Here is a 21,479-nt window from a genome sequence, read left to right as displayed (position 1 = left end):
TATTGGCTAGATCGTTCTTAGTTAATGGGAATATGGGAAGAATGGGCAATTTTACCCAGTTGAGAAGAAAAATCTGTTTTCTAACTGTCCTGGCTGCCTCATAAAAATCTGATGGATGGCACACCAGCCTTTCCCTTCCATGTTATTTATAGAATTTCTGCTTCCCCAGAGACCACTGTGTCCCTGGGCCTGCTGCCTTCACAGTGGGGTCTATTTGCTAATTGTCAGATAACTCATTTATTGAATAAGTATGTGTTCAGAGTACTCACTGTACATGCTTAGGGACATGGTGAAAAAGACAGACGGTCCCTCTCTTCATGTTGCTTACGTTAGAACTTGGAGAAAATCTATTCCATATGTCAGTTTACTTACTTGTAAACTTGAAAACTGAGACCCAGAGAAGTAAACTTGGAAAACTGAGGCCCAGAGAAGAAAAAGTTAATGCACTCAATTATTGGGGTGCAAAAGAAAACTGACATTTCAGCTCACAGACAGCATGTTCTCCCTTTGGAGTTTTAAAGGAAAGTCCCTATAACCAGGTAAAGAAGAAATGGATGTCCTCTCATTGTTGCTAGTCTGAAAATAGCTGCTAGCACACACATGCTGATGTGCAGAGTCCCCTCCACACGTTGTGCTGTGTCTAGGACCGTTTGGACTCTCACAGTATGTCCTCTGTCCCTGTTGACCTGTCGCCACAAGAACATTCCCTCATCTGACCCTGTCTGCTTTGAATCTCTGGCTGTTCCGTATTGAGTTTTTCCACGTGTTCAGGAGCTTTTGACTTACTGCCGACATCAACGTTTAATTGGTAACAGAGAGCCAGAGAATGTTGTAGGCAGGGAGATTGAACTGTGCTTTTTAATATTAAATCCAACAGCCTGAGATAGAATGTCTCGCTTGGGTTTTCTTTCAGGTGTAAGGGCATGTCAGTTTAAAGTGAATGATTAATATCCTGCTAGCTGAAAGCACCGCAGACATAATGGAAAAGCTACAGTGTGTTTTTGCATCTATGAAGTGAATGGTTTCCTTGGAAGAATTGTAACTTTATAGCTCTGTAGTTGAAATCAGAATAAATTATATTTCATTTGTATATTCCTAAACTCATTATCGAATTTTTCAGATTCAAAGTAGAAATATTCTATTCAAGACAGAAATAACTAATTTGCAGTGTTAATCTGTTTGGATCATTGGAGAAATTGTTGGTGTAAAAATTTAAATGAATTTTCATTAGAGATGCATAATGTACTCCCGATAGTTCAGAGAAGTTGTTCACTCTTCCATTTAAGGGTGAGCAGTTCAGTGTTTGAGATGACTGGCTGTGTATATAAAGGAATGATAGTGTCATGTGCCTTTAACCCAACTTCAGCAATTCCTAATAATACCGTTTTTATAATAGCTTTGTAAGGAGGAGGACCAGTTGAAAGGATTTTGTGTTTTCCCATCACTTAAGATTTATCACTGTGTAAATTACTGGGTTTTTAGCATTTGTTTAACATATGAACTTTTAATCATCTTAAGTACGTGTAATTTTTTTCTTAATATTTAAATAAAGTATTTCTATAACTTTCTTGTGGGTTTTGTTAATACAAACTTTGGAATTGTTTCTGTCTTCAGCTATTAGCACTTTCACTATAGAAATAAGGCTTCTTTTTAGAGAAGGCTACTCTGCTTTTCAAAGACCAATGGAAGACAGTATTTGCACTTTCAGATGCAAATATGTTTACATTAAACCTAAACATCGTAAGCATTGTGACATTTTAAGTACCTTATGTTGGTTTCTGCGCTCCCCACCCACAAGGGACTTCAGGTGATGATATGTTTCAGTCAACACTTGTGTCTGGCTCGGATCACACCCTGCAGTAGTAGTTAATCTTGACCTTGAGCAGCAGTTAGTCTTTCTCCAGCTGTGAGGCAGGAACATTATCTGTGTTGTTGGGTTGTGGGTGATAAGAATAATGTTTATGAGACACCTACTACAGTGCCTGGCACACAGTAGGTGCTCACTCAATAAATGGTAATGGAGAGGGAATGAAAGACAAAGTAGATCAAAGAGAGGAATGGGAAGAGGCAGGCATGATCGGTAAACAGAATCAAGCTCAGTTGGTGTACATATGCGTGTGAGGGTGTGTAGAGAGAGTCATTTAAAGTAAGGAGCAAAGTCAGGCGAAGGTCAGAATCAGGTGGCCAAGTCAGTCAGTTATGTGAGGGTCCAGTGTAAGGCGGAGGTTGCAAACCCAGGAAGTAGGATTAGAGGGAGCACTGATTCAGACCCTCTGGAGGGAACTTGGTGCGGGGCAAGGGACGTACCCCCCGTGACAACTCCCACAGAGTCTTTGGGCAGATTCTGCAAGAAATCTTTCCTTCCCTCCCTCCCTTCCTTCCATTTTTCTTTTCTTGCAAAGTAGTTTTACTGTTGATACTTGGTTAGAAACCTAAGGCTGGGATTTTCTGTGTAATACAGTCATTAGAACCCAGTTAGCCAAGTGCTGATACTGTGGTATAGCTAGGGTGGTAAGGAGATGATCCTGTTACAAAGAGACATCTGAATAAATTTGTTTAAACAGGATCATGCCTGGTCCCTGTGCCCATTAAATAAGTGCTGTGCAGATTATTTGTGGGTCTTTTCCTATTGTTATAATTATTATTTTCTAAAATTTATTTATTTATTTATTTATTTTGGGCTGTGTTGGGTCTTCGTTTCTGTGCGAGGGCTTTCTCTAGTTGCGGCGAGCGGGCGCCACTCTTCATCGTGGTGCGCGGGCCTCTCGCTATCGCGTCCTCTTTCGTTGCGGAGCACAGGCTCCAGACGCGCAGGCTCAGTAGTTGTGGCTCACGGGCCCAGTTGCTCCGTGGCATGTGGGATCTTCCCAGACCAGGGCTCGAACCCGTGTCCCCTTTATTGGCAGGCAAATTCTCAACCATTGCGCTACCAGGGAAGCCCTTGTTATAATTATTAAATAAAAACTGTGTCAAGCAGTGTTGTTGCTGCTTCTAAACAAGCCTGTGGGAGGAGCATCCACTCAGAATAGTAACGAATAACGGAACTAACCGTTGTGAATGTTTAGCATGAAAGTCAGGGATATGGTAGAAGCAAGTGTGTGTTCTTAAAAATGTCCCTGACTGACAATCCCAAGTGTCAAGACCGAGTCTTCCACCCAGGTTGCACACTGGTTGCCTCAGGCCTGCTGCTCAGAGGTTCCCATTGCAGCTGGTGACAAGGCTGTCTTGTGAAGAGTCCTCCAGGTGATTCTAACGTTCAGCCTCGTTCCAGAACTATCCTGTTCCAATCACTTTGGGCAGAGATGTCTCTGCAGAAGCTAGAATGTTCGAATTGTCAGGGAACACAGAGATAGCAGAATCGAACTTAGCTCCCTAGGGTAAAAACCAGATTGAGGCTCTCTCCAAATCTGTGTCTGGGACCTAGCTTGGGAGGCAGTGGTCTTTCCAGGAGACTTTATAGCATTTAACATCCTGGCTGTCTCAGGGTTCTTTGGTTTTATACAACAATAACAAGAAAAGGTCTCTGGCTATGCTTAAGCAAAAGAGAAATACATTGGAAGGGAATCGAGGGAAAAGCTAAGAGCCACATCTTTATAAGTAGAATCATTTGGGGAGGTGGGGTGGGGTGGTCCTAGGTAATAGGGGTTAATAGATGCCCTCTTCCGTGGCCACAGTTAGGATAACTGCCCTTCACTTAAAAATTTTTAAAGACTTTAATTCAGCTCAGTGTTTCTTGAGGTGCGAAAGAGCTTGGTAGATTTTAAGAAATGTTTACATAGAATTCATAAAAATAAATAACAATCAGGAATATTTCGCATACACTAAGGACTAATTTGAAAGAAGCCAAATTTCAGGCTCCGGGTCAAGGGAAGATTGGGAGTTGAACAGAAGAGTAAATTATTCCTAAAAAGACCACAAAGATCTCTTCTAAGTCTCTCAGATTCAGTTTTGAAGTTGAGGAATGGGATTTTCCCAATTCGGCAGAAATGTAATGTGTAGCTATTTTATTTCTAAAGCAATGTGAGCAACTAGCTTTTGGTAGAGCTGTAGCTTTGGCAAACCTTATTATACCTCACTTTGGGTATATTCATGATGCCTTGAGATGCATCATTCCTATCCACATACAAATGTGTTGTACTATTTACCATCTTCAAACAAACACCCAAGATAGGGCTCCCTCAAGCTTCTCCAGTTATTAACCACTTTTTGGGTCCCCTTTACAGCAAAACTCCACCGAAGAATTCTCCAGGCTTATGATATCCAATTGTGTTCCTCATTAAAAAAAAATTGTATTAGGACGTATGGACGCAAAAGAGTGTGTGTAATGTTCCTTTATGTATAAAAATAGGGTCCAAAAGGATGTCAGGAACTTGGTCCCTCCCCAGCCCACACTCGGGTAGGAGTGGATCCTGGAGTTCACTCAGCTCACTGCTTCCCTTGCTCCTGTGCGCCCAGCCCGCAGCCTGATCCCCACTGTCTCTCAGGACCAGCAGGACTCCTTGTAATCCCTCCACCCCTGTCATGGTGCCGCCACAAAACCTGGGATTCCTTCTCATACCCTGGGCTGACTTCCACGTGCATCTGTCTGTATGTCCCGGTTATCACCTATCACTGCATAACAAACCACGCCAAAACTAAGTGCCTTAGGACAACCACCACCCTTTATTTTGCTCAGGAATCTGAAATTTGAGCAGGAATTGATAGGAACAGCTTGTTATGTATGGGGTGACTCAACTGGGACTGGACGGTCCACTTCCAAGGTGGTTCCCTTGTGGTTGGTGAGATGGTGCTGGCCCCCAATTTCACTCCGCCTGGACATCTTCATGGGCAGCTTGGGTGTCCTCATGGCATAGTAGCTGGGATTCAAGGGTGAGCTTTTACATTAGTTTTCTGTTGCTGCTGTAACAGATTGCCACCAATAGCGCTAAAAATGACAGAAATTGATTATCTCACGGTTCCTTGGTTAGAAGTCTAATATGGCTCTCGGCAGGGCTGCATCCCTTTCTGGAGGCTCTTAGGGGAGAATCCATGTCCTTGTTCTTTCAGGCTGTTGGCAGAATTCAGTCCCTTGCAGCTGAAGGACTGAGATCCCCATTTCCCAGCTGGCTGGCAGCTGAGGGCCGTTCTCAGCTTGGAGACGCCAGCCACGTGCATTTCTTGCTCGTGTAGCTTTCTTCCTCCATCTTCAAAGCCTAGGACAGTGGGTCAACACATCCCTCTTATACTTTGAAATTCTCCTGCCTCTTCTTCCATTGCCACATTGCTCTGACCCACTCTTCTGCTGCCTCCTTCACTCCTAAGGGTCTGTGTGAATACATTGGGCCCACCCACCTGGGCCACCCAACATCATCTCCGTGTTTTAAAATCCTTACTTCATTTCAGTGTTCCTTTTGCCAGGTAACAACATATTTATAGGTTCCAGGGAATAGGGTGTGGACATCTTTGGGGCCATTACTCCACCTACCACGGTGTTCCTAGAGACAGGAAAAGGAAGCTACTGCTTAAAGTGTGGGCTCAGGAGCTGAGTGTCACTTCCATCCTATGCTACTGGTCAAGCAGTCACAGATCCCCTATTTAAGGGGAGGGGGACATGGCTTTGCCCCATCCTAAAGGAGGAGTACCAAAAAATTTGGAGGTCGTGTTTTAAAATTGCCATAGTCTAGCAGCCACTGTGGAGAGCAGTAGGGAGTTTCCTTAAAAAACTAAAAATAGAGTTGCCATATGATCCAGCAATCCCACTCCTGGGCATATATCCTGAGAAAACTTGAATTCTAAAAGGTACATGCACCCCAGTGCTCATAGCATCACTATTCACAACAGCCAAGTCATGGAAGCAACCTAAATGTCCATCAACAGACGAATGGATAAAGAAGATGTGTATAAATACAATGGAATACTGCTCAGCCATAAAAAAGAATGAGATAATGCCGTTTGCAGCAACATGGATGGACCTAGAGATTATCATACTAAGTGAAGTAAGTCAGAAAAAGACAAATATCAATGTCATATGATATCACTTATGTGTGGAATCTAAAATATGATACAAATGAACTTATTTACAAAACAAAAACAGACAGACATAGAAAACAAATATACGGTTACCAAAGGGGAATGGGGATGGGGGAGGAATAAATTAGGAGTTTGGGATTAACAGGTACACACTACTCTATGTAAAATAGATAAACAACAAAGCCTACTGTATAGCACAAGGAGCTATATTCAATATCTTGTATAAACCCTAAGGAAAAGAATATGAAAAAGAATTATATATATATATGAGATTCACTTTGCTGTACAATAGAAACTAACATTGTAAATCAACTATACTTCAATAAAAAAAAAGAAAAGTGAAAATTGCCACAGTCTAATCTCTGTTCATAAATTCTCTAGATTCCTTCCACATGCAAAAGTCATTTATCTTCCAGGAATCACTGAAGTTTCATCCCATTACAGCATCAGGTTCAGGCTCGAGCTCCCGGATCTCATCATCTAAATCAATAAAAGGTGCCTCATCAGACAAAAAGCATAAAATACCTAGGAATAAACCTACCTAAGGAGACAAAAGACCTGTATGCAGAAAATTATAGGACACTGATGAAAGAAATTAAATATGATACAAATAGATGGAGAGATATACCATGTTCTTGGATTGGAAGAATCAACATTGTGAAAATGACTCTATTACCCAAAGCAATCTACAGATTCAATGCAATCCCTATCAAACTACCAATGGCATTTTTCACAGAACTAGAACAAAAAATTTCACAATTTGTATGGAAACACAAAAGACCCCGAATAGCCAAAGCAGTCTTGAGAACGAAAAACAGAGCTGGAGGAATCAGGCTCCCTGAATTCAGACTATACTACAAAGCTACAGTAATCAAGACAGTATGGTACTGGCACAAAAACAGAAATATAGATCAATGGAACAGGATAGAAAGCCCAGAGATAAACCCACGCACATATGGTCACCTTATTTTTTATAAAGGAGGCAGGAATGTACTGTGGAGAAAGGACAGCCTCTTCAATAAGTGTTGCTGGGAAAACTGGACAGGTACATATAAAAGTATGAGATTAGATTACTCCCTAACACCATACCCAAAAATAAGCTCAAAATGGATTAAAGACCTAAATGTAAGGCCCGAAACTATCAAACTCTTAGAGGAAAACATAGGCAGAACACTCTATGACATAAATCACAGCAAGATCCTTTTTGACCCACCTCCTAGAGAAATGGAAATAAAAACAAAAATGAACAAATGCGACCTAATGAAATTTCAAAGCTTTTGCACTGCAAAGGAAACCATAAACAAGACAAAAAGACAACTCTCAGAAAGGGAGAAAATATTTGCCAATGAAGCAAGTGACAAAGGATTAATCTCCAAAATTTATAAGCAGCTCATGCAGCTCAATAACAAAAAAACAACCCAATCCAAAAATGGGCAGAAGACCTAAATAGACATTTCTCCAAAGAAGATATACAGACTGCCAACAAACATGAAAGAATGCTCAACATCACTAATCATTAGAGAAATGCAAATCAAAACTACAATGAGGGCTTCCCTGGTGGCGCAGTGGTTGAGAGTCCGCCTGCCGATGCAGGGGACATGGGTTCGTGCCCCGGTCTGGGAGGATCCCACATGCCGCGGAGCGGCTGGGCCCGTGAGCCATGGCCGCTGAACCTGCGCGTCCGGAGCCTGTGCTCCGCAATGGGAGAGGCCACAGCAGTGAGAGGCCCGCGTACCACAAAAAAAAAAAAAAGTGTACGGGGGGTGGGATAGGGAGGGTGGGAGGGAGACGCAAGAGGGAGGAGATATGGGGATATATGTACATGTATAGCTGATTCACTTTGTTATTAAGCAGAAACTAACACACCATTGTAAAGCAGTTACACTCCAATTAAGATGTTAAAAAAACCCCCACAAAAGCAACTGTACAGTTGGTGCCTCCTCCGGGAACCTCTCACCCTTCTTGGCAGACTCAGGGCTTGCCCAACCCTCCCGCCCTAGGGCTCCTGGAAGGCAGGGCTGAGTCTCATGTTTGATACTCTATAGCTTCTCAGCGAGTTAAATAGTTATCCATTGAGTGTGTCTCCACCAGAATGTCAGCTCCGTGAGGGCAGTCTTTCATAACTGAATTCCTGGCACCTAGAACAGAGCCTGAAATGATTCAGTGTAGTATAAATGAGTGTTGACCACATAAATGAATGACCAAAGTGAATGATGGCAAGTCCTCAGGTTGACTCCCTCCCAGCCCAGGGCTCCCTCACAGCCAGGACCTTCTGGCAATCAGAACCAGCTAAGTAATTTGCTGGATCCACTGCAAAAATGAAAATGTGGGTCCCCCTGTTCAAAAATTAAGGATTTCAGAACGGCAACAGCAGGATGTTAAACCAAGGGGGAAAGGGTGTCTCCTGAATGCTGGGCCCTATGCTACTACACAAGGGGCTCGCTGTGAGCCCTGCCTACCCTTTCCTGGGCTCCATCCCCCAGCAGCTCCCTCCCAGCTTCCCGCTCCAGCCCTGATCTCAGCCACGCCAGCCCTTAAGACCTCCTGAGAGGGGCACTCTGGCGGACCAGGTCAGCTTGGGGGGCCTGGGGGAGCAGAGGGAGATGCTCCGGTTCCCCCGGCTCCAGGGAGGATTCCTGCCAGCCCCCAGCCCCAGCTCAGCTCAGTCTAGAAGTAGCTCCCCATTCCCTTGGAGGAGGGAGAGAGATGTTCTCTTTTCTTGGAAGGTGGCTTCTGTCTTGTCCGCATCTGGGCATCTCCTGGCAGACACCCAGGTACACCAGACGGACAGACAAACATAGACACAAACGAAAAGGACACCCTCTCCCCCTATTCATAGATCTAGGGACAGGGGCTGCCACCCCCTCCCGTCCTCCCCGACCCAACCAGACACACCCAAAGACTGACCTCCAGAGAGACACAGCAACACGCAACAGAGAAAACAGACCGTAGAAATACGCAGAGACGAGGACAGGCAGACACTCATGCACACGGACGCGTTCGTCCGGGCTCACCTAGACCTCCGTGGTCCGCTACGGAGACGCTCCGGGGCACCAGAGGAGCGCACTCACCCGCGGGGCCCTAGACGCGCCGCTCCGCCGCGGCCACGCCTCCGCGCCCACACCCTCGGGCCGGTTCAGGGCGACACCTTGCCCGCCATCCCACCTCTGGGAGCCGGTGGGAGGCACCTGTCATCCGTCATCGGCTCAGGGGACAGAGCTGAGGATAGCGGGCGGGTCCGGGCGCGCGGGTCGGGGAGCGGGAGGACGCGCGGCCATCGGGGCAGGGTTGGCCCCAGGCCGAGGCACCAGGGGCGGGGAGCGGCCCGCGTGGGTCCAGAGTGGGCGGAAGTGTTGCCCCGGACATTGAGGAGGGAGAGAAGGTGGGCGGTGCGAATTGGGGAGCGCGAAGAAGCCGGGGTCAGCCCGGGTCGGCGGGGGGCGGGGGGGGGGATGGTGGTAAGTGGATCGGGTGGGTACCTTGACCGAGGGTAGGGGGCAGAAGGCGGGAGATCAGGCGTCCGAGGGTGATCAGGACAGCGGGCTGTTTGGCAGAGGGCGTCGGGGCTAGGGCAGAAGACAGGGGCAGCGGGTGGGGCCCGGGTCGCAGCCGCCCCCGGGACTAGACTCAGTGCGGGTCCCTCAATGATGCCCGAGGGCCAGGGGGCGCCTGCCTCTCCCCAGGCGTTTCGGAGCAGCCCGGACAGGGGCTCGTCGGGACCCGCAGCCTGCCCGCCGCCCCAGCTCCCGGCCCCGGGGCCCCCGGAGTCCCCGGAGTCCCCGGCCCCTCGTCGGGGCGCCATCCGCGCCAGCTTCCCGCAGAAGCTGGCGGAGGCGCTGAGCAGCCAGTATGGGCTGAACGTGTTCGTGGCGGGGCTGCTGTTCCTGCTGGCCTGGGCCGTGCACGCCTCGGGCGTGGGCAAGAGCGACCTGCTGTGCTTCCTCACGGCGCTCATGCTGCTGCAGCTGCTCTGGATGCTGTGGTACGTGGGCCGCAGCTCCGCGCACCGCCGCCTCAAGGACACGCACGCCGGCGCGCGCTGGCTCCGCGGTGAGTCCCCGAAGCAGCGAGCCGGCCGGCGGGTGAGTGCCCAGCGAACCCAGCCTGCTCGCCCGCTAGCCGCAGCCCGACAGCAGCTCTGTGCCCTTTCCTCCTCTGACTTATCTCCTTTAGTCTTTTTCTGCCTCCATCTTCCTGCACATCTTTTCTGCCCGCCTCCGCCCACCTTCCCTTCTCTCTCTTTCTTAAGGCTGGATTATTGCCATAGTCTCCTCTCTCCGCCTTCAGGCTCTTGCCTTACATGCCATCGTTGGAACTACGGTTACACAAACCTATTCACATCTTTCCTTGTTTAAAGCCCTGCCATGGTTCCACGGACCCCATGATGGAGGCCACACTCCTTATCCTGGCATTCAAGGCCCGCTAAGATCTGAGCTCAGATGCCTCTTTAGTTTAATCCTCTCCTTGGCCTGCATTCTGTGCTCCAGTCTCAAAGGCTTTTAGTTCCCATCACAATATTTCATGCTTATCTGCCTTTGCACATTCTGTTCCCTCTTCCTGGAATGCCTCCCACCTGCCTTGCTTTAGGAGATAGGGCTCAGGCCCCACCCCGTGCTCCCCAGTGATGCTTTTCAGACCCCCTCTCTCACCCTTTGGGGTTCTGACTGCACTCCTTCACCCCTCACTGCGTCCTGGGAAGGCACTGTGCTTCTTGTTGACACTTCTGTCCCCTCCACCACACTGGGGGAACTCTAAGATGCTCATCTCTTCGTCCTAGAGCCAACTCAGGGCCTGGCATAGAGTGGGTGCTAAGAAAATGCGGTTGAGATGAATGATGTAATCAATGAGTGGATAAATGTTCAGGCAGCGGGGCATAGAAGCACTTGCTAGGTACCCACAACACATTGATTGAAACGTTGTCAAGACAGGAACCCTTCTCTCCTCAAGGACCTTGCACTGTTGGAAGGGAGATAGACATGATGCAGGTCAAAGGGAAGAGGTGGTGGGGAGTCTGTGGAGAAAGCGGGTGCCTGAGAAATCTTCCTGGGAGGGGCCGGGTACATTTCACTCTGTGTGGTCCAGACACATCACAGGTCTCTGCTTGAATTCTCATGCTCGATCTGAATTTAAATCTCAGAGTGTGGCTGTCATTTTCCTTGCATGCTCTTGGGCACGTTATTTAGTCTTCCCACTCCCCTAGTTTCAGCATGTGTAGAATGGAAATCACACGTGTAGGACCAGTGACTGCTGGGTACAGGGTGGGCGCCCAGCACACAGTCACTCTCCCTCCCACCCACACTCCCTTCAAAGGTCTGCCCCAAGGACACCTTCTCTACACACCTGGCAGGAATTACTCCTCACTCCCATGGGCTGCCACAGCTCTCTCTGTGTAGAGATCTTTGGCACTTGTCAATTTCTGCCTTGTCTTATGACTAGTGGATATAAGCCTTGTCATCTGGATGAGATTTTAGGTTTCTTAGGCTCAGGGACTGCTCATCTTGCCTTTGGAAAAACTGCACACAACTGCAGCGTGGCCCAGATTCCTGCTCTGAAAGTAGTTGTTTCAGGGAGGTTCGTGGTTTTGTGACCCTATAAATGGCAGTGAATCCAGTGTCACAGCAAACAAGCAAACAAGAATAAAATGTTATTTTGAGGTTGTTGACTTAAACGGGCTAAAAAAATATTGCATACAGAGGCTTTTGACCTATGCTTTCCTGTAGTGGCAGGATCCTTCCTTGGTCTTTCCCTCACTTCCTTCCTACTCCATCCTTCTTTTCTTCTTTCTTCTCTTCTTCCCTTCTTCTTCTCTCCTCATCCATCCCTTCCTTTCTGTGTTACTCCTCCCTGTTCCATCCTCCCCCTCCTCCCTCCTTTCCTTTCTCTCGCCCTCCCTCCCTCTCTCCCTCCTTCCTCTTTTTCTCTCTCCTGCCCTCCCCTCATCCTACCTTCCTCTCTCCCTCTCTCCTTTCTCCCTTCCTTCCTCTCTCCCTCCCCCACCCTGTTCTTCCTCACTCTTCCCTCCTCTCTCTCTCCCTCTTTCCAGGAAGACTCTAAGCCCTGGGACCCCAGTCAATGGGTGAATGGTCGTGCCATTTCCCAAGACTGGGAAGACAGGAGGAGGAGTAAGGGTGGGGATGCAGAACCAGGATTCCTCTTGTGGACGTGTTACAGCTGAGATGTCCATTAGACACCAGGTAGAGCTGGAGCAAATGAGGCAGTGTAGGGGAGCACATAGTAGGTGTTCAGTAAAGGGGGTAGCTGTTTAGACACTCAGCAAGTTACCCCATAATAACATAACTATTCAAGTGAGCTATGTGGATGACGGAAGTGGTGCTGACCCTGGAAGTCTTGGCTTGATGTCTCGGCTCTGTTACCTTCGCCTTTCTGAGTCCCGGTTTCCTCATCAGTAAAATAAGAATACTGGCCACCTCTCAGGGAGGAGCTGGGAGAGGTCGAGTGAAAGCTGTGTGCAAAGCACTGTCTATCCCTGTGAATGAGCTGCAGTTTATCAAAGAAGCAAGAGCCTAATTATCCCCAAAGTACCCCAGGAGGCCATAATGCCAAGGGAAGTACCTTCAGCCCCAGCAGGGACTGAGGATTTCCCTGGAATCCTAGCTGGAAAAACAGGTTTGACTTAGCTCTGCCCTGGCTTCTGTGATGGTCTTAGAAGTCTGGGGCTCTGAGAAAGAGCCACCCTGTGGAATTCTGGGCACTGAGGTTTTCCAGAGAAAGTTTTTGGGTCTTGGTACGGGCTGTGAGGCATTTCTTTGAGCAGGAAAACATTCTGTCCCACCTACTGGGTGTGAGAAAGTGAAGACTTTCTTTGGAACAAAATATATAGACTAATTTTTAAAAATGAGTGGAAATGGTGGATTATTCATCCAGATCCTCTGTTTGCTAAGTAAAGAAATTGATTTCTTCTGGAGGAAGTGGCAGCAGCTGGGATATCTCATGCCAGTCCCGTGTGTCCAGTGACGTGAAAACCTAATGAATAGCCATTTCTTCCTGTTAATTACCAGGGTCCTGCTTCTGTTCTGTTTCTGGTCTCTTAAAAGACCGCAGTGGTGAAGGTAGTCCTTTTCCTTGTTTCTGGCCTGTCTCAAGCCCAGAGAAGTGTTATTAACACAAAATCATGGCAATGACGACAGTATGACTAATAGCCACAGTTATTGAGTGCGTTTGGAATGCTGGTACATTAGAAGCATTGTCCCAGTTGTTTGTCACAGTGAGGCTTTCTTTGTGCGTGTGAATAATCACTCCCAAATCTACTTTCATGAGATCAGATTTTTACAAAGTGCTTTTTACTTAAAATGAGGCACGTCCACGTATACGACACATTCCATCTCTGTCCAGTGCACCATCCTTGGAAAAGGGCTGCTCAGAGCACTGTGTTCCTTATCCCTAAGGGGCTGCAAGTAAAGGGGCAGACGTGAGTTGCTTTTGTAAGATCTGCCCAGGACAGGTGGCTGTACAGGCTGTAGAGATAAAGATTGGGACACAGTGATGGGTTTTAGAAACAGGCGGTCCAATGTGTGAGAAAGTGAAGGTTGCTAAAAGAAATGGTTCCAAATGCACGTGTGAAGAGAGGCGGGCTGCCATGCAGGATGGTGGCGGAGAGCAGAAGAGGAGGGAGAGGGGAAGGAGGAAGGCTGCAGGACACGAGGATGCAACCGCCCCTGCACCCAGGGGAGCCCACAGTCTAGGAGTGCAGCCAGGACTCACAGAAACCACTGGAGGATGACTGACAGGATTGCAAAACCTGGTGTGCAGTCCTGTGGCAGCGTCTGGTGTGGCCAAGGAGGGAGTGGTCAGGGTGGGCCACCGTGGTATTCCAGCCCACCCGGCTGACTTCGGGGCAGATGCAGCAAGTTCATGAACATGGGTCTGGGCTTCACCTTGTTTCCCTCCTCAGAACGCACGCTCATCTCAGTTTGATCACGTCACTCCTCTGCAGACACGGCCTCTCCAGATACTCCTCATTTCCTTGGGCTTCTGTCCCTGCTCTGGGTATAGTGAGCCCATGTCAGTGTGCCTAGCAATTCTCCTCCTTTCCTTAAAACAATAGTTTTCTTGAGATGTAGTCCACATCGTCTACAGTTCACCCATTTAAGGTGCACAAGCCGATGGTTTGTAGGATATTCGCAGAGATGTGCAAACATCACCACAGTCAATTTTTAGAACATTTTCTCATCTCAAAAAGAAACACTGTGGGGCTTCCCTGGTGGCGCAGTGGTTGAGGGTCCGCCTGCCGATGCAGGGCACACGGGTTCGTGCCCCGGTCCGGGAAGATCCCACATGCCGCGGAGCGGCTGGGCCCGTGAGCCATGGCCGCTGAGCCTGCGCGTCCGGAGCCTGTGCTCCGCAACGGGAGAGGCCACAGCAGTGAGAGGCCCGCGTACCGCAAAAACAAAACAAAACAAAACAAAACAAAAGAAACACTGTGCCCTTTAGCTATCACCCCCCAGACCCTCCCCAGGAATAGACAACCGTGGATCTACTTTATGTCTCTAAGCTCGCCTGGTCTGGACATTTTTATAAATGGAATCACATAATATGTCATCTTGGCGACTGGCTTCATTCACTGAGCGTAACGTTTTCAGTCTCCCAGCGGTTCTTGGGGTGGGTGTTATCACCCTCATTTTCTAGACCAGGAAGCTGAAAGGGCATCAGGAGGAGGGTTGAGCCCCTGTCACCAGAAATATTCGGAGAGAGTGAGAAAGAGAAGAGAGATAAGTTCCTGGCTTCGGGACAGAGGGTGTGATATTAGCAGGTGACAGAGAAGGCAAAACCTTTAACTTCCATTTGGTTTCTGTCCTCTTCATCGAGCAGAGGGGCCTTTGGAACTTGCAGGGAACAACAGAGAAGGTGGCCAAGCACACTGCATGGGGACAACTTTTGTGACGTCGGGGCAGAAACTTTGGTCTGGTTTTGTTCAGCAGTCTGGACCGAGCTCCCATTCTGTGCCAGGCGCTGGCTGAGCCCTGGGGACAGCAGGATGCTTAGGTTTGGCCCTGTGTGGAGGGCTGCAGGAGGGGGCAAAGACGGTGCAGACAATGAGGGGCAGCAGAGCACGATGGCTAAGAGCTCCCCACCAAACCCCACTCCAACCCATGTAGCCTCACTTTTCTGCCCCGGTTTCCTCATCTGTAAAATGGGGAGGATGATACCCCCCAACCATCACATAGGGTTGTATGAGAATCAGTGAGTTTGTACATATAAAATGCTTAGAGAAACCTATGGCATTTAGTAAGAGAAATACATTATTCACTAAATGATTCAGTGTTATGATGTGCAGGGGATGGGTGGGTCGGCAGAAGGGTAGCCTGGGGCAAGGGGTTTGGGGGTTTAGGGAGAGGTCCCAGAGGAGGACCTTCTGCTTTTGCTGGAGTCTGGAAGTGAGTCCAGAGATGTCAGCAAGATCTGAGTTAGCTGGAACCCTATCTGCAGGCTTCAGATCTTGGTTTTGTCCAGTGGGTAGTGGGGAGCCATTGAAGGTTTTGAACAAAGGGAATGATGTGATCATACTTGTATTTCAGAATGATCACTCCATCTGCAGGTTGGGATCTGGTTTTCAGAGGAGTAAAACAGGAGGCTGAGAGGTCAGTTAGGAATTAAGTGGACTTAGGGAGAATATGTAGGGTCTCAGGAAGCTACCCTGAATTTTAAAAATTATAAAAGAATACACAGAATATAGAGAACTGAGCATAACAGCAACACCCCAGCAAAATTCTGGAGCAGGTCAAGATGCAGGGAGTTTTGAGCAATTCCCTCAGGAAAGGGAGCCGTGATCCAGCCTGGGGTCACCGTGAGAGAGTCTTGCCTAGCTGCATGCATTATCGTGCATGTTTGGGGTTTTGGGATGGGATTTCTGCTCTAGTAGAAAATGTAAACCTGATGTCAGGATTTCAGCCTCATGATGTAGCTGCCCAAAAAGCCGATGCTGGTCGGGCATTGATTGGAAAGGAGGTCAGGCTGCACATGGAGTGTCACGTCCCCCTTTGAGCATCACATGGGTGCCTGCAGGAGGGCGGCCCCAGGAGGAACGAAAGGATGTCCAGTCCAGGAGAGAGAGGATGTGGAGATGTGGGGTGGAAAATGCTGCAGGCCCACCCCCTTCAGCTCCAGGTCAGCAAACGAGAGTCACTTCTTCAGGGAAGCCTTTCCCGATGCCTTCAGACCAGGTGTGGCTTCCGGGTTGTATGTTCTCATAACACCCTGTTTTCTTCCTAGCACTTCTCAAGCAGGAGATTGTGTCATTCAGTTTGTTTGTTGATCTGACCAGATGGTGAGCTCTTGAAGGCAAAGACCCTGTCTGAATGTAATTACCATTATAACCTGAGCTCCTGGCACTGTGCCTAACATGTAACAAGTTGATATTTACTGAATCATCAAATGGGTGAATGCATGGATGAATGGATGAAGGAATGAGTGAACCATGGCAGAATCTCCAGGGAAGGGGATGGCAGTTCTGGGAGGCTGACTGCAGTGCACTGTGGGGAAGAGCATTGTAATCTAAGCACCAGCTGGTGAGGGAAGGGTGAGCCTCCCAGCCCTGGGCATGTCCAGGTGGAGACCAGATGGCCGCTGGTCATGATGCACTGGGAAGCATCCTTGCATGAGATGGGAGATGTAAACTAACTTTGTGGAACCTTCCACCTCTAAGAGCTTATGGTTCAAGATTCTAGACTCCTAGAAGGGATCTGGGAGCCTAACACAGAGGAGGAGTCTCCCCTCTGCCAACACTAGACATTTTAGGATTATTCTCAAGGAATGTGGCTGGGGAACTTTCTAACTGGTTCTAATTCATTAAGTGTTTCTTTGTGGTTGAGTGATGATGATGATGATAACATCCCGTTTATAGAATTTTCTATTGGTGGGGCACTGTTCTAGGTGATTTTCATGTTATGACTCATTTAATCTCCTCTAAATCCCTAGGAGATAGTCAATCTTATTATCCACATTTTACAGATGAGGAAACTGAGGCACAGAGAAGTTAAGTAATTGCTCAAGGTCATCAACTACAATAAGTGGTAGAAAAAGGATTTGAAGCCAGGCAGTCAGTACCTACCTCTATACTCTGTGTACTGTGTTTTTATAGCATAATTGATTTTTATCAATATGCAAGGTGGTATTATAAAACCAAGTTTATCAATTGTGTGATTCAATTCTTCTGTTTCTGTGTCATATCTTATGTCCACTAGATCTGTCTAGTTCTGAAATCTTCCACTCTTTTAAATGATTTTATATGGGCTAGTTGATTATTATATCTTCCTCATACATTATGGTTTTTTTTCATGTGTAGTGATAAGGGTGGAAGGATTCTTTATCCTATTTATTACATTGAACCCTAAATCCCAAGTGGTCTGATATTAATATTGCTGTTCCTTCTTTCTATTCGTTTGCATTGCTACTTCCTCTTTGTCCACCCCTCTATTTTCCACTATTATCACTTAGTTAAAAGTGTGTTTCGTAAAAAGAACATATAGCTAGGTTTTGTTCTTAATTCAATATTCCCATCCCTTAATTAATGCGAGACTTAAATCATTCTAATTGTAATGACTTATATCCCAGACTTTATTATTTCTATTTTTCTTTATGTTGATTATAATGATTTATTTTACATTTTGTTGCCTCATGTGCCTTTTCCACGTTTGCTTTTTGGAGCACTTTGAACATTTTATTGTGTTTTTCTATTCCATTAATGGCTAGATTCCCTTTTCTCATTCTCATAACCAGATACATATTACTCCATTCTTACCTGAAAACAAAATACGCAACATTTCCCCCAGCAAGACACATTGCTTCCCACTCCAAGATCCTCCCACCCACTCTCTATTCCAATGAGACAAGACCTTTAGAGTATACATTTGTTTCCCTCTTTTCCCCTAGTACCCATCTTTTTACCATGAGAACTTTGAAAGGTTTTTCATCTCTGCTCCCTACTCAGTCATCCCCAATTTTATTCTGTATCACAAGTCTTTATATAGCATGTAAATGACACATTTCCAGACAGTTTATCTTCATCCATTCGGATTTAACCTCTCTTATCTTGCTTTCTTTTCTATTAGTCTGTTTATCTACTGGACTATTCACCCATTCACTCATTCATCCATCCATCATCCATCCATCATCCTTCCATCCATCATCCTTCCATCCATCATCCATCCATCTATCCATCCATCCATCATACATTCATTTACACCCTCCCTCCCTTCCTTCTCTCCTTCCTTCCCTTATATGTCCATCTACCTCTTCATTCTGTTGCAAAGTTTGTTGCTCACTATCGTTGCCTCTCCTCTTCGTCTTCTCTCATTGAGAGGACTCTCTCCTAATTCACTGGTTGTTTGGTTAAAGCCCTTTTTCAGGTGAGTTATGTGGATGATATTTTTCTCCCTGTCCTTTTTTGTCTGTTCAACTGTCACCTTCTCAGAGAATCCTTTTCTGAACACCACCGTCAACCTCAGTCCTCTTCCCTGCTTTACTTTCCTTCATGCACTTAGCACTTCCTGACATTTCTTCTATGTTTATTATTTATTTGTTTATTTTTCTGCTTCCCCACTCCATGTTAAACTCATCAAGGACAGGTACTTTATTTTACTGGCATTTTAATATCCCAAGTACCTGGATCATAGTTGAACAACAAATAGTTGTCAAACAATTATATTTGGCATACCTTCAAATATCTTTCTGTCTTTTGCCCTGACAAGTGGGTACCATCTTGGCTGGGAATAGGGTTCTTGAGATGCAGTCCTTTCCTTGCAGTGGACTCTAGCTACTCTTCCACTGGCTTCTGGTTTCCCACGATGCAGATGAGAAGTCTGGTGCCAGCTCATCGCTCTATGTTTTGTGTACTCCACAATTTATGCAACACTATATGTGTGTATTTTTGTTTCTCCAGCAATCTTACTTGTTGACCTTTGAGCCCCTGGCAAAATGCCTCATGCACAGTATGAGTCCCTAAAATATTTGTTGTACAAATAAATGGATGGAAGGATGGATGAAGGAAGGAAGGGCTTTAAGAGCGTGAGAAGGCACGTGATGTGTTTGTTACAACTCTTGAAATGTCAGTGGCAAAGATCAGTGTTTCTCAAGGTGGGGTCCCAGATCACCAGCATCACCCCACCTGTGAACTTGTTAGAGATGCAAATTTGGGGGCCCCACCCCAGATCTATTGAATCAGAAACTCTGGGGGTGCGGCCCAGCACTCTGTGGTTTAACAAGCCCTCCAGGTGATTCTGTTGCAGTTTGTGAGCCACTGCTGTGGACCAATCTCATTTTATAGATGGGAAAACCAAGGCCGGGAGCATGGAAGTGACCTGTCTGAACTCCCGTGTTCCATTGGTGGCAGAGCCAGGTTCCCAGAGTTACAGCCTGTGCCCTTGCCACCCAACCAGGCTGCCTCACCTCATCTTGCTATTTCTCTTTGTAATCAAAACGAACCATGCATTTATCAAACCATTTCAAAGCCCTGGGATTGATTCTCCACTCTTACGAAGTTTCTGATTTCACTGGGGCATTTCCAGGATTTAAGAAAATGTGACTTAGAGTTGTTTCTATAATGCTTTGAGCAATGGAAAGGAGCCAGGCGATTGCATTACTCTTCACTGGAGGCTTCTTAGGCCAGAGCTGTAATATTATAGCTCCCTGTTATGGCTCATGCCCTTCTCTCTTCTCTTGCCATAATTCATGTCAAACACGATCCAGTTTCCTCTGTTCGTGGGAGAGAATGTATGAATGGTGGTTAATGTTGGCCCAGAAGGGGGATTAGGGACTGTAACATCGATCAAGTCCCCACCATCATTATGGTTTTCTTGCTATTTTTTTTCATTTGGTTACGAGTTTCTTTTTAATGTATTTTGCATATTCCTTCCCAGTCTTATTCATATGCATATTTCTTGTTTGTTTAATTTGTTGTCAATTATGCTGGATGTACCATCAGAGAACTTGCCTTTCTTCACTTCACTAGCACAGCCCTTTTCATGCCACTGCTCTAGACCCCTCCCTATCATTTTGAAAAAATAAACTTTCTATTCTACAGACGAATTGCAAAGATAGTACAGAAAGTTCCTGTATACCTTATGCCCCTTACTTTTATTATTTAGAGCAGGAATTTAGGATCAGAGAACTGAGATTTTTGAGCAGAACAGTGACACTCTTAGATGGATCATTTTGGGGGGAAAACTTCTAGAGGACTTGTGTTGTTTTGGCCAAACTTTGTTGAATGTACGTCCCTTATCAGACCCTGGAATATGCATGAGGTCGGTCCAGTGATTAAACAAGACATAATATTGTCTTCTACTTTCAGCTTGTGAGGCCAATAGTAGAATTTGCTTTATATATATTTAAAACTTTTAAAATTGTGATAAAATAGACATAACGTACAATTTACCAACTTAATCATTTAAGTGTACAGTTCAGTGGTGTTAAGTACATTCATATTGTGAATTCATTACAATTGTAATGTCCAACACTCTTTCATCTTGTAAAACTAAAAGTCTGTATCATTAAATAACTCCCCATTTCCCCCTCACCCCAGCCCCTGGTAGCCACCATGTTGCTTTTTCCCCCTATGAATTGAACTATTCTAAGGCATCTTCTAGGAGCACAGTCATGCAGCATCTGTCCTTCTGTGACTGGCTTGTTTCACTTGGCATAATGTCCTCAAGGTTCATCCACGGTGTAGCAGGGGTCGGAATGCCTTTCCTTTTTAAAACGGAATCATATTCCATTGCACAGATATGCCACACTTTTTTTTTTAAAAAAAAGGGCAATTAAAAAATAAATTTATTTATTTATTAAATATTTATTTATTTATTTTTGGCTGCATTGGGTCTTCGTTGCTGCGCGTGGGTTTTCTCTAGTTGCGGCGAGCAGGGGCTACCCTTTGTTGCAGTGCGCGGGCTTCTCATTGCGGTGGCTTCTGTTGTTGCAGAGCATGGGCTCTAGGTGTGCGGGTTTCAGTAGTTGTGGCACAAGGGCTCAGTAGTTGTGGCTCACGAACTTTGTTGCTCCGCGGCATGTGGGATCTTCCCTGACCAGGGCTTGAACCTCGTCCCCTGCATTGGCAGGCGGATTCTCAACCACTGCACCACCAGGGAAGTCGCTGCCACGCTTTATCTGTTCATCCATTGATGGACACTTGGGTTGCTTTCACCTTTAGGCTATTGTGAATAATGCTGCCATGAACATGGGTGTACATGCTTTTGTACCTGCTTTTGATCCTCTTGGGTATATTGCTGGACCATGTGGAGTTACTGTTTTTAAATTTTTGAGAAACTGCCGTACTGTTTTCCATAGTGGCTACACCATTTTACATTCCATCAACAGTGTATAAGGGTTCCAATTTCTCCACATCTTTGCCAGCACTTGTTATTGTTTTACTTCTCTCCCCACGCCTTCTCTCCCTCCCTCCCTCTCTCCCTCCCTCCCTTCCTTCCTTTCCCGTCTCCCCTCCCCCTCTCCTTCCCCCT

At 46.5% G+C, this 21,479-nt stretch overlaps 2 protein-coding genes across 4 annotated transcripts in view; both read left to right on the top strand.

Annotated features, from left to right (window-relative positions):
* The window catches only part of TMEM128 (transmembrane protein 128), a 30,180-nt gene that overhangs the window by 7,753 nt on the left and 948 nt on the right, over nucleotides 1-21,479 (top strand). For 2 of the 3 annotated variants that reach the window (XM_027103361.1, XM_027103359.1), the window contains one exon: nucleotides 914-1,567. The exons of the other annotated variant lie outside the window; for it this stretch is intronic. In XM_027103361.1, coding sequence (XP_026959162.1) covers nucleotides 914-935 — 22 coding nt within the window. In that variant the 3' untranslated portion in view covers nucleotides 936-1,567. Of the gene's footprint in view, nucleotides 1-913; nucleotides 1,568-21,479 lie in introns of those variants that run through there. 3 annotated transcript variants of the gene reach the window in all.
* OTOP1 (otopetrin 1) overlaps nucleotides 9,516-21,479 on the top strand; it is a 44,091-nt gene continuing 32,127 nt past the window's right edge. The window contains exon 1 of the mRNA XM_027103363.1: nucleotides 9,516-10,059. Coding sequence (XP_026959164.1) covers nucleotides 9,654-10,059 — 406 coding nt within the window. The 5' untranslated portion in view covers nucleotides 9,516-9,653. The remainder of the gene's footprint in view (nucleotides 10,060-21,479) is intronic.

Source organism: Aethalodelphis obliquidens, unplaced genomic scaffold (assembly GCF_003676395.1).
Source record: "Aethalodelphis obliquidens isolate GAN/ISIS:26980383/991018 unplaced genomic scaffold, ASM367639v1 scaffold6, whole genome shotgun sequence".
NCBI lineage: Eukaryota > Metazoa > Chordata > Mammalia > Artiodactyla > Delphinidae > Aethalodelphis > Aethalodelphis obliquidens.
Note: the sequence above shows the minus strand (reverse complement) of the source record. Positions and strands in the feature narration are given on the sequence as shown.